Source organism: Bidens hawaiensis, unplaced genomic scaffold (genome assembly GCF_021521415.1).
Source record: "Bidens hawaiensis isolate Kalapana, Puna unplaced genomic scaffold, B.hawaiensis_p1.1 tig00025185_1, whole genome shotgun sequence".
In the NCBI taxonomy this organism is placed as follows: Eukaryota; Viridiplantae; Streptophyta; class Magnoliopsida; order Asterales; family Asteraceae; genus Bidens; species Bidens hawaiensis.
Genome location: NW_027494007.1, coordinates 275,864 through 288,453, shown reverse-complemented (window position 1 = coordinate 288,453; position 12,590 = coordinate 275,864). Strand labels below are relative to the sequence as shown.

Here is a 12,590-nt window from a genome sequence, read left to right as displayed (position 1 = left end):
AAAAAAACTATATATCTAAAGCACTTATTTTATCATTAGAAAATAAAACTAACACCTTCATAAATATTGTTGGCTACTTGTTTTTTCATTTATAGTCTATTTCATCTAATATATGCTTTTTGCCAAATGGTTTGACACTTTGTACATCAACGACCAAAATTAATACACAATAATAAAGTACAAGTTTGAATTTAAATTCATGTTTGTTCTTGCATCTAATCAATCATCTTGTTCTTGTTCTTGTTCTTTGACGGACCCTCTCTCGCGTTTCACACCTATCGACACCCCAAACAACCGCGGGCACGTCTCATCTTCCGCCATTGGACCACTAGCAACACCTAACTCGGGTTGAGTTGCATTAACATTAGACAACATAGCAACAACGTTACAACACATACTTCTTGGATGATCGAGTTCACATCGCAAGCTAGAGTTATGTTCTTTTAATCGTTCGTTTTCTTTGTAGAGATCTGTTCTTACGGTACATGTAGCAATTGTTGGTGAGTTTGATAATCCACCAACTTCTTCACTTGAATTTTTAAAAGATGTTGAGATGGGAATTCCGGTTATTATTGCTTGTGCGGGTGATGTGGATGCAATTTTTCGACGATGAATCTCTAGAAGGAGAGATTTTTCACCTCTGATGAAGTAATCTTTGGCGAATTCCAATCGATCGGATATGATTTTCCTAAACCCCTAAATTAAAAACGCAAATACCAGGAAAAATCAACAGTAAACGTGTTAGGATTAAAACAATTACAAGATATAAGACTTGTCCCAAATTAATTACATTGGTAACAAATATGAGATTTATAAACTAAATGAACTCTCCACCTACCTAGAGTCTACAAGACACAAATAATGGATAAAATAACAAAACTTTATTTTATTCTTTATTTTTGTGTGTCGATACTTTTATCTAGTATTTGTGTGTGTCATAATATAAATCACTAGACTCGTCTTTTGTGTTGAGTTATCCTGTATAGGTTGTGTCTGTAACAACATACAACTCGTATTCAATTAATGTGAATCAATTAGCCATTGTTTTATGAGTATTCATATCCTCTTCTCTAAAATCGATTTATCTTTAAAATATATAGAAAATAGTAAAAATAAAAAAGACATCTAATTTGTATAGTCAATCCTTTATAATTTAATATAAGTCTATGAAAAAGTGTAAAATGATCAAATAAATTATTATGAATACGACAAATGAGAATATGATACAAGTTTTTAACATACCAAACAAATTTTATAGAATACATGTAAATATATAAAGATAGAGAATAGGACGTGAATGCTCTTACGTAAGTGTTAAGCTGACGAATAAAGCTAGAGAAGTTGTTGTGTTTGAAGTATTTCGGAAGCAAATCTCTAGCAAATTCATCCGGTCTCCATACGACGAACGCATTCCCATGATCGTTCCACGAAACCATTTCATTCGACGACGGATCGTCAACGAGTTGATATGTTTTAGTCAAAAATGGAGTTTTTTCCATCGCCATCACTGCCTATAGCAACTCAATGCATAACATATAATAATAAAGTAAGAATAATATCTCATATTAAATCATGTTAACAAAAACTTAAGCTCAATGAGTTAAAACTAAAGTGAACATATTTGTAACGGTTTTCTTTTTACAAAAGGTGGAATATATTAAAAATAAAAAATAGTGATTACATCGAAACATAAGACAAAAAAAAAGTGGATATATCAATAAGTGATGTACGTAATAATATTGTTACCTGAAGCGTTATGTTTTCTAGCAGATATAACGGTGAGATTTGGCCGGAGAAGATGGAAGTTAACTATCTATCTAGAAGATTCTTGGTGGTTGAAGTAAACAAATGAGAGCTGCTTGAAAAGATATTTAAAACAAAACACGTCTCGTGGAAACACTGTGTTGGAAAATCTAGAAAAGTCATAATAATAATAATAATAATAATAATAATAATAGTTTAAACAGGTCGTTGGTCGTATGGTACCGACACCTTAATATTAACTAGAAGGGTGATTGTGTGATGTTGTGGGTGTTCGAACGCAGACATTATTAATCACGTAACGACTATGAGTGTTTATGGTTAGGTTTAAAACTATAAAATGTTTAAACAAATAGTTGGTCTGGTTTCACGATTGGTTGTTTTACTTTCGGTTGGTCGGTTTCAAAATTTCAAACCGTAGCGAACGAAGGAGTGTGGTTTGTTTCTTATGTTTTGATAGGCATGCAGAGTGTAGGTTATTTATATGTAGAGAGCATATCGAATGATAAAGGATAGCCTAGCTTAGAGGTGCACAAATCGGTTAACCGGTTAATATGCTAACCGGGTTTTTACGAGAATTAACCAGTTATACCGGTTTTCGGGTCGGGTAGTAACCGGTTTTGACCTGTTAGATCGGACCGGTTAACTGGTTAATAACCAGGAAAAACCCGATTTTTAATAAAATAATAATAAAAAATCGGTTAACCGGTTCGGTTAACTGGTTTTGAAATCAATAATATAAACCGGTTAATAACCGACGGTTAGGATCGGTTAGTAACCAGTTAGGATTGGACCGGTTAGTAACCGGTTACGAAATTGAGTACAAACCGGTTAGAAACCGGTTTCTGTGTATGTTTTAGATGTAGGAATAAAAACAAGACACAAAAAAAAATGAAGAAAACTTCACTCCATTGCAATCATTTTTTACAATTCTTTTTATATAGGTAACTAATTAGTATGAGGTATCAGTGAAGAAAACAAATTCGTGAAATAATAACCAAGTTATGTAACTTTTTACATTAAGTCAACGGTTAGAAAATAACTATTAAATAGTAATTTAAAAATACTTTTATAAAAATAGTAATTTTGAAAATATTTTTTATAAATGATTTTTAGTTAAATAGTAATTTTTAAAAAATAACAATCAAAATGTTGTTTGAAATAGATAACTGTTAAATAGTAATTGATAACTCAGGAATTATCTATTTCGAATACATCTCACTTTTTCAATAAACATACAACTATAAATAAAATTTTACAAATACAATCAATCAATCAATCATACCCAGTAAAATCCCACCGACAGTAAATTTTACAAATACACATATACAAATTCTAATTCTAATACATGTTGGGAACAGTTTATACTTTATACATATGAAAAGAAAAAATCCCAAAATTTTATGAATAACCATGAATGAATGAAACTGGTCTAGATTAAACACCAGTATATATAATCTCTAAAATATGATATTGTGTTTTAAATCTGCAAAAACATATTGTACCCTGCACTTAATCTAGCAACACAACCACTCATTATTAATACCATATAATCAAAAAACATCTGCAAATCAAAAAACAAAACTGTCTTACAAAGACTTAAAAACAAGTATTCACATAAAAAAGTATGATGCCATTATTAAAGTATATGAAGTTTTGAGATTGAAACCAACATCCAGCCTATCAAGTATCAAGCCAACAAAACAAGTCATTTTTATCGCCCGAATTTCCGTCAAGCTAGCAACTTCCAATCTTCCATTGCACCATCATAAGATATCTTTGCTATATTATATATATATAATATGTGACCATTTTCTTGAGAGATTTTTTTATGTCTGCACAATAATAACATACTCAAACCATGAAAGTCATGAACAAAGAAAGAATTTGATAATTTGTAAGATGAACTTACTAACTGAACAAAATCAAGGAGTCAACATGACATTTGTTTTTGAGGAAGGAGTAACCGAGCCCGGGGTGCAACATCTGACAACGGTTTTGTCACACTCTGCGTCAAACATGTAATCCAAACGCCTTCCTAAAGTCGGTTGAACAGCCGTCTTGCTAGGAGTTCTTTTTCGTATGATTGAAGGTGTGTTCTTGTAAGTCAAACCCGAGTTCCTCAATATAGATTCAGGACTGCTACTGTTGATAGAGATGCTTAATGCAAGATCAGGTGGAGTAGAGCAGGAAGATTGACCATTTGACTGCTTTGACTTGTTGACTGTTTGACCATTTGGCGGCTGGTAACACACCGAGCGATTTGGAGGTGTTTCATAAACCGACTGTTTGTCAACTGTCTGAGTGCTAATCGATAGAGTTAAGAACGAACTATCAGGAGATGATGATGGTTCAACTTTTTGGATTTTTGAATATCTGGTAAACCCTAAACAGTCATCACTGGTCAAATCGGTTGAACCGTTGCTATTTCCAAGAGCCAAATTTGTTGAGCAATTACTGGTTCTCTTAATAACTACAGTAACTTCAGGGGATGTAATTTTACTAGGAAAAGCAGGTGGCATGTTTAGATCTAATCTTCTCTTTGTGCTATTCCAGTGATTCTTAATTGCATTGTCGGTCCTATTAACAAAATTTAACATTAATGGGATGGTAGTTTAGTGCTTTATTAACATTTTGACGATAAAGATGGTTTCTTTGTACCTTCCAGGTAAGAATCTTGCGATTTCTGCCCATTTGTTGCCACATATGTGGTGATAATATGCAAGAGTTGACTCTTCCTCGTCGGTCCATGCCTCTTTCTTTATTGCAGGATCTAAATGGTTGTGCCACCTGAAAACCGTATAGTATGTCTAAATTATTTGACACTAAAGAAATTACACATGTAAATATTATGTAAACAAACAATGGATTTACCTCTCTCGGCATTGCTTGCCAATTCGACCGGTCAAATGTTTTGCAATGAGTGACCATTTCTTACAACCATGTTTTTCAACCAATTCTTTAATACGATCATCCTCCTGAAAAGAGGTTTAGATATAAAGTATATTACTGTTTCATTAAACATGTGTTACAGAACAAATACATTAAGTAAAACAGTAAGTGATATTTTAGAAAAGACAATAAAAGGGATACCTCTTTGGTCCAAGGTCCTTTAACAAGCTCAGGATTAAGAACCTTTTGCCAACGATGCAGGCATTGAACATCTGACCGCCCTGGAATCGATTCAGCTTCACAAGACAAAAGAAAAAACAAAAAAAAAAACATACGGTAAGATGAAATTTATAAATATTATCAATTAGGTAACATTTGCAGAATGTAATAGTTGAAACAGAGTACAAGTTTAATTTGCAAGCTAACCTATTTTCTTCCAGTTTCTCCCATTGTACTTCTTCACCACATCAGTTAACACAGAGTCCTACAAACAAATTATACAAAATATTATATCCTGCGTCATAAGTCTAAAGTAGCTAAAGAGGTATAAAACAGAGTACCCTGCATCAAGAATCTACACTATCACACAAAACATCGACAAAATATCTTATTTTTACAGCAAAAAAAGATTGTCAACTAACCTCTTCTTCAGTCCAGCCTGCTTGTGACGACCGTTTAGTTTGACCACCACTTCTACAAGCACAAACAAACAGAAAACTACATCAACAATCTATAAACAACTAAGGACGAAGTCAGCTCAAATATTGGTCAAAGTTGACTTAAAACAAGAAGCTTACACGCGGCTGCAAATGGATCTTGGAGTATTAGCATCACAGCTACTATCGGAGATCGATGAACAGGAAGTGAATCCAACCTCTTTAGTCAAATCAAAAGTGTGCTGCTCCTCCTTTGCAGCAGCCATCAAATCAATCTATCAATCTATATATTCAAATTAACCTGCAAATTGACAATCAATAAAACATTAAACCTAAAGTTCAACTTATAAGGAAAAAAACCCCAAATTACCAAATCCGAACACACCATCGACATTTATAACCCCAACCAATTCGATTCAATTGCTAATCAAAAACTAGTTTAAAGTTCATTTTATAAGATAAAAAAACCCCAAATTAAAAATCAATGAATCAAACACATCGACAACGTTTAAACGTAACCGATTCAATTCGATTTCTAATCAAAACTAGTTTAAAATTCACCTTATAAGAAAAAAAAACCCTCAAATTAAAATCAACAAAGCAAACACATCGACAACGTTTATAACCGTAACCGATTGGATTCGATTTCTAATAAAATGACTAGCTTAAAGTTCGGCTTATAAGGAAAAAACCCCCCAAAATAACCAAATCAACGAATCAAACACACCGATAACATTAAAACATAACCAATTCGATTCGATTTCTAATCAAAAACTAGTTTAAAGTTCACCTTACAAGGAAAAACCCCCAAATTACCAAATCAAATGAATCGAACACATCATCGACATCTATAACCCTAACCTATTCGATTCAATTTATATAAGAAAAAACCCCCAAATTAAAATCAAACAAATAGAACGCACCATCGACATTTATTAACTTAACCGATTCGATTCGATTTCTGATCAAAACTAGCTTAAAGCTCACCTTATAAGGGAAAAGCCGCAAATTAAAATCAACGAATCAAACACATCGACAACGTATATACTTAACCGATTCGATTTCTAATCAGAAACTAGCTTAAAGTTCATCTTATAAGGAAAAACCCCGAAATTACCAAATCAAACAAATCGAATGCACCATCGACATTTATAACCCTAACCAATTCGATTCGATTCGTAATCAAAAACTAGTTCTTTAAAGAATCAATCAATCAATTAAAGTAATAATAAACAAAAAATCTAAACCCTAAGATCAGAAGTCTACCGAACCAGCAATGAATCAATCAATCAACGACATCAAAAGATGAAAGCTTGCTTACTAAAGACACATAGAAAATGGTTAATACAAGAATCCACATTTACAAACCTAACAGATTCGATTCGATTCTAATTACAAAAAAAAAACAGTTCTTTAATAAATGAATCAATCAGTCAATCAATTAAAGCAATAATAAACAGCAAATCCAAACCCTAAGTTCACAAGCTGTACTGAACTAACACTCAACCAATCAATCAAACGATGAAGCTTACGATGAATGGAGTGATCCATCCGTTGAGAAACAAATGATGAATAATAATATTAATAATAAAGGTAACGAATGAAAGGTGAGTAACCGTCAAATAATAATAATAATAATAATAAAGATGCGGAAAACAATGCGAAAGAATTAATCGGCGTTGAAATAGGTTTGAATTGAAATTCAACCAACCTTTTTCTTCTCTAACGAAGATTTAGGAGTGACCGCTATAGATATATAGAGATAGATACAGAGAGTATATATATATATATATGTATGTATATGTATATGTGGGTTTATTTAATGAGAGAGAAAGATTTTTAGAGACTAGCGGGAAAGTGAGAGTGAGAGAGGGTATTTAACGCGTTCAAATTTTGGGCGAACGTACGTTACAAGATTTTATTGTTTTTTTTATATTTTATTTTATTATAAAGAATATTCTGAATCAATATTATGTTCAAAATTATATACATTGTGTGTAGAATATTATTACTATGAGATGTAGCGAGATTATAAAAAAAAAAAAAGAAAAAAAAAGATAGTGATCGTCTTTAATAAATATTACAGGTTTAACGGTTTTCAACGCATTATTGGTTTTGTAATGAATGTTTCTTTATATTGCGTGTTTTTATTTATTGAAAATATTATCATTCCAAATTTTATTTTTTAAGTATTGATGTCATATTTTGTGTAGTGTTGTGGTTTGTTATTATGATTTAGTTTAGTTTTTGTTTTATTTATGGGAAAGTATGTATTATATGTATTTAATGAAATTTATAGTTAAATGGCAAGTAAATCGTTGTAATACTTGTGGTTGTGGAACCAAAAGAAATTATATTATTCAATGTAGTAAATGTGATGTTTGATTTTATTTATAGTTTTATTTTTTTGGAATAACCAACTAAGTAACGTCGGGTACTCCGTTTATGGTTACTATTAGCTAAAGTTAGCCCGAGCCGGCCACAAGTCGGGGTGGACGGGGCCCCTAGCGGTCCACCTATTGTGAGATTCCCCGGATAAAACCCGACCCTCACTCCCGCCAAACGACACGACAGCGTGGAGCCGGTAAAACTGAGTGAGATCAGGACTCGAACCCTGGCAAGCCAGGGTCATCTCTTGTATATCTCATATAAATTGGTGATAGTGAGGTTTGAACCCCTTACCTCTCACTAATAAAGTGAGTGCTCTACCATTGAGCCACAACCAATTTATTTTTTATAGTTTTATAAATCACTATCATGTTTATTATTTCTTTTATTTTCCTTTTGTCATGGTTGTAAAAATCTTGTTTAGACGTCGATTATTCCCTAGTTGGTATATGGTTGGCTAGTCGTCGATTAAGTTTTGTTTGGTTAAAATTGAAAATTTTATAAATAAAACTTTGTATTAATATGTGTATTTAAATATTACATTGCATATAAATTGTAATCCGATTAATCGCTAGTCTTTATTTTTATCTTTATATTTTTCTTCATCATTCAGTTAACGTCTAACAAGTAGTTTTTGTACACTTTTCACTTGTATGATTTAGGCTATGCTATATGACTGGATATTTTATTTTCATAACTTGTTTTTGATGGTAGAATCGTCTACTTAGTGATGAATGATTGTGGTTGGCTGACTTCGTTCTCAAATCATTTAAAGTTATAGGCAGTTCTTTTATACATTATAAGATGACGAGACGTAAATTAATAACAAAATTTTTTATTAAACAGTACTTATCAAATAAAATTAAGAACAAATTTAATCTACTACTAGAACAACTTTGATTAGGATGTATATTAGAAGTCCGTTCACTTTAGTGGCCATGATAAGATGATTAAAGTCTAAAATATGATGTCATGGGTACGAACCCTAAAAATGCAAAAAATTAGTAATTAAGAAAAACAAAAAGGAGGTCTGATTCAATTTAATTTTTATATTTAAAATATGTTTTTCTTTTATATTTAGCGGATGTTTTATTATATATGGGAAGTAAATCGTGGTAACTTGTAAGTTGTAATTGAAGAAACACGAATCCACCCTTCAAGTTCTAACACGTTAGTCCGAGGGTAATGGTTAATTATTCTACACGAGGGGTTATAAAACCTTCTTGGCGCAGACAAGTGTAACCTGCAAAACAGAACACCGTGAGCTCTAGGGATGAGCAAAATCGGGACCGGTACTGAATCGGTACCAAAGTTTTAAGCTTCGGGATCCGTACGGTACTGGTACCGGTTCCGTTATAATCCCGGTACCGTCCCGGTACCGAACCGAATATTTCGGTACCGGTACCGGTACCAAGAATTAGGGATTTTCGAGATCGGGATTTTCGGAATCGGGACCGGTCCGGTACCATGCTCATCCCTAGTGAGCTCGTTACGAGGAATGGGGGGGAATTCTCTCGTAACCACACTCCGGCTTGAGAATAAGTACTTGATAGTATGATGTATAATTTGATAGGTGATAGTAGGAGAAAGTATATCCTTTACCATTTGGAGGTTTACTGGTATTTATAGCCGGAGTAGAGAGAGTGTGACCAACCACCTTGTCAGATATTCCACCAATAATATTCTCCATTCGTGCGGTCGTGGTGGTTGGTGGAAGTTGGTGGGTATCATGGCCTTTTGACAAGAACGTGGTTGTACTGTTTGTACCGTCCTTTATGTGTTGTCCAATCCTCATTGGTTTGGTGTTTATCCCTATGTGGGTTATCATCTTTTTGTCCCATGCTGGTGAGGCCTTTGTGTTACCATTCCCGAGGTGCCAGGAAAAGTTATATTGGACTAAACTCTTCGCGCCATGCACTACGCCCGGCGTTCCCAGTGTTCCGCCCAACGTATGTAGTTATTGTTATACTCTGTCACATGGTGGGTTTCATACCCTATCTCTACAAGACCCCCTAGTCCATAGTCATCCTTCTTTCAAGAAGTGGGGGTTGTGGACTTATCATGGGCTTTTGGTTTTTGCTGATGTTCCTTGTTGGTTTGGTTTATTTTCGTGGATAATTCCACGTATTGGGCGGGTGACTTCATTAATCGTAAGTCATCCCGTGTCGCAACCTATTCTGGTGGGTGATTTATTTTAAATCATCTCATGGCGTAGCCTGTTTTGGCGGGTGATTTATCTTAAATCATTCCCTGGCGAAGCCTATTTTGGCGGGTGATTTATCTTAAATCACTCCCTGGTGGAGCCTGTTTTGGCGGGTGATTTATCTTAAATCATTCCCTGTCGTGGCCTATTTTGGCGGGTGATTTATCTCAAATCATTCCCTGGCGGGGCCTATTTTGACGGGTGATTTATCTTAAATCATTCCCTTGCGGAGCCTGTTTTGGCGGGTGATTTATCTTAAATCATTCCCTGGCGGAGCCCGTTTTGGCGGGTGGTTTATCTTAAATAATTTCTTGGCGGAGCCGTTTTGGCGGGTGGTTTATCTTAAATCAATTCCTGGCGGAGCCCGTTTTGGCAGGTGATTTATCTTAAGTCGTTCCCTTGCGGAGCCTGTTTTGGCGGGTGATTTATCTTAATCTTTCCCTGGCGGAGCCCACTTTGGCGGGTGATTTATCTTAAATCATTCCCTTGCGGAGCCCGTTTTGGCGGATGATTTATCTTAAGTCGTTCCCTGACGGAGCCCGTTTTGGCGGGTGATTTATCTTAAATCATTCCCTGGCGGAGCCCGTTTCGGCGGGTGATTTATCTTAAATCATTCCCTTGCGGAGCCCGTTTTGGCGGATGATTTATCTTAAATCATTCCCTGACGGAGCCCGTTTTGGCGGGTGATTTATCTTAAATCATTCCCTGACGGAGCCCGTTTTGGCGGGTGATTTATCTTAAATCATTCCCTGACGGAGCCCGTTTTGGCGGGTGATTTATCTTAAATCATTCCCTGGCGGAGCCCGTTTTGGCGGGTGATTTATCTTAAATCACTCCCTGGTGGAGCCTGTTTTGGCGGGTGATTTATTTTAAATCATTCCCTGGCGTGGCCTATTTTGGCCAACACTTATCATTTTTGCTTCCTTTTATATGGATGACGTGTGATTTGGCGTGGATGAGTGAATTAAATGCAAGTCAGTGAAACGACTGCTGGACGTGACAGTTTGACGACGGTTGCTCTGCTCTGCAGGCTTTCTGCCTGTGTCAGGCGAGTGGGCGGACGCGCCCAGCTGTAACACATATCCTCTGCCATCTTGTGATCGTGGTGTTTTCTTATTGGGCCACGCGTTAATTGTCCTTTTTGTATCCCCCCTCCCTCATTAACTGCGATTAGTATAAATAGGGGGAGGTTACACCATTTAAGCATCATTTCTCACTGTTTTCCTTCCTCCAAGCCTTCTTTATTTTATGGCTGAATCTTCACAAACCTCCAAGACTAAGAAGAATAATACCATGGAGTTCGTCGGTTGTCGTATGTCTGCCGACGACTTTAACAATGTGGCCAGGGTCTGTAACATCAGCCCTGAGTATGAGCCTGAGTTGCCTGTCTACGGCAAGACAGCTCGTGAGGCTCCCACCGGCAAGATTGCCGTGTACCGGGAGTACTTCTTTTTGGGCAACTTCCGGTTGCCCCTTACCCGGTTTTTAGTGGACGTTCTAGGTGTGTTTGGGCAGCATCTTAGCCAGATTCATCCATTCAGGATAGCTCGTCTTCTCCATTTCAAATATACCTATCATTGCCCCGGTATTACTCCGACGGCTGACAGGTTATCTCGCCCCGGTGCCAAGGCTATCGCCTTAGATGCACCATCGAGTTTGCATGAGTGGAAGAGTGTGTTCTTCTATTTCTCCGCGCGCGTGGTTCCACATCCTATGTTCTTTACGTATGGAAAGAGCTTCCTGAGCCGAAAGTGGCTCCTTATACCGGTTCCGATTGGTTTAACACTTTGCGGTCCAGCCTCTCTCCACTCCGTCAATATTCGGAGCGCGCGTTGGTGCTGTTCGGCATGAGCCGCATTTGGGATGATGCGGCGTTTGTGCCCATTATTCTTAACGGTGGTCAAGGTTAGCGTCGTTTTTATTTTTTGCTCCGAAGTGTGTTTTGTTTTTGCGATGTTTTAACTTGTTTTTCTTTCAGAGGTGGACGACCACATGCTCCTTTTGCAGCCTGCGCCTGAGGGCGTTAAAATGCTGGGGCGGAGGGAGTTAGGTCCCCGCGAGGAGTCAATCCTTGCTCGTACTGCTCGAAACTTTGTGTTTCCTCTTCCTATGGGGCGATCACCTGTATCGCGACCGCTGCCACCTCCTAGCTCAATTACCCTTCAGAGTGGTAGGTTCAACTGTTTTTATCATTTTGCTTTTTATTTGGTTATCTTGCTAACCTCTCATTTTCTTTTTCAGGTAGAATATCTAACGTTATGCGCCTTCCTAAGTGCAGTAGTAGGGGCGTACAACGCAGAGTTGGGGAGACGGTTGCGTCTCCGATAGACGCCGCCGTAAGAGATGCCGTGGATGATGATGACGATGTCGTCATGATCTCCAATGTTCCTTTTGAGGAACCTACGCCTTCTTCGGCATCATTGCTTGAAGCACTCGGTGTAACACCCCGGCTTTAGCGGAATACGCCCGGGTGTGACGTACAGATTGCTCAAAACACATGTGAGACTATTAACTGACAATAATATCATTAATTAATTCAAATCCCAAGTACACAAGTTATTCAATAAGACAAATATAAAGGAAAAACAATAAAACACATCTTCTTGTTTATTCTTTAAATAATCCTAACTTTTAGTGTCTTTCGCTATTTCATCCTCTAATGTAAGTACCTGTAGCATATATATAAAATA

At 36.3% G+C, this 12,590-nt stretch overlaps 2 protein-coding genes across 2 annotated transcripts; both read right to left on the bottom strand.

Moving 5' to 3' along the window:
- Positions 1-219: 219 nt before the first annotated feature.
- Positions 220-1,505, bottom strand: LOC143571037 (heat stress transcription factor B-2b-like). The gene is made up of 2 exons (XM_077056550.1): positions 1,308-1,505; positions 220-696 (listed from the first exon to the last, which is right to left on the bottom strand). Exons 1-2 carry the CDS (start codon positions 1,503-1,505, stop codon positions 220-222), a joined length of 675 nt encoding a protein of 224 aa, XP_076912665.1.
- Positions 1,506-3,273: 1,768 nt separating this feature from the next.
- On the bottom strand, positions 3,274-5,823 carry LOC143571029 (transcription factor MYB3R-3-like). The gene is made up of 8 exons (XM_077056542.1): positions 5,451-5,823; positions 5,295-5,346; positions 5,080-5,137; positions 4,855-4,949; positions 4,636-4,739; positions 4,423-4,551; positions 3,674-4,341; positions 3,274-3,596 (listed from the first exon to the last, which is right to left on the bottom strand). Exons 1-7 carry the CDS (start codon positions 5,573-5,575, stop codon positions 3,687-3,689), a joined length of 1,218 nt encoding a protein of 405 aa, XP_076912657.1. The 5' UTR covers positions 5,576-5,823; the 3' UTR covers positions 3,274-3,596; positions 3,674-3,686.
- Positions 5,824-12,590: the final 6,767 nt, after the last annotated feature.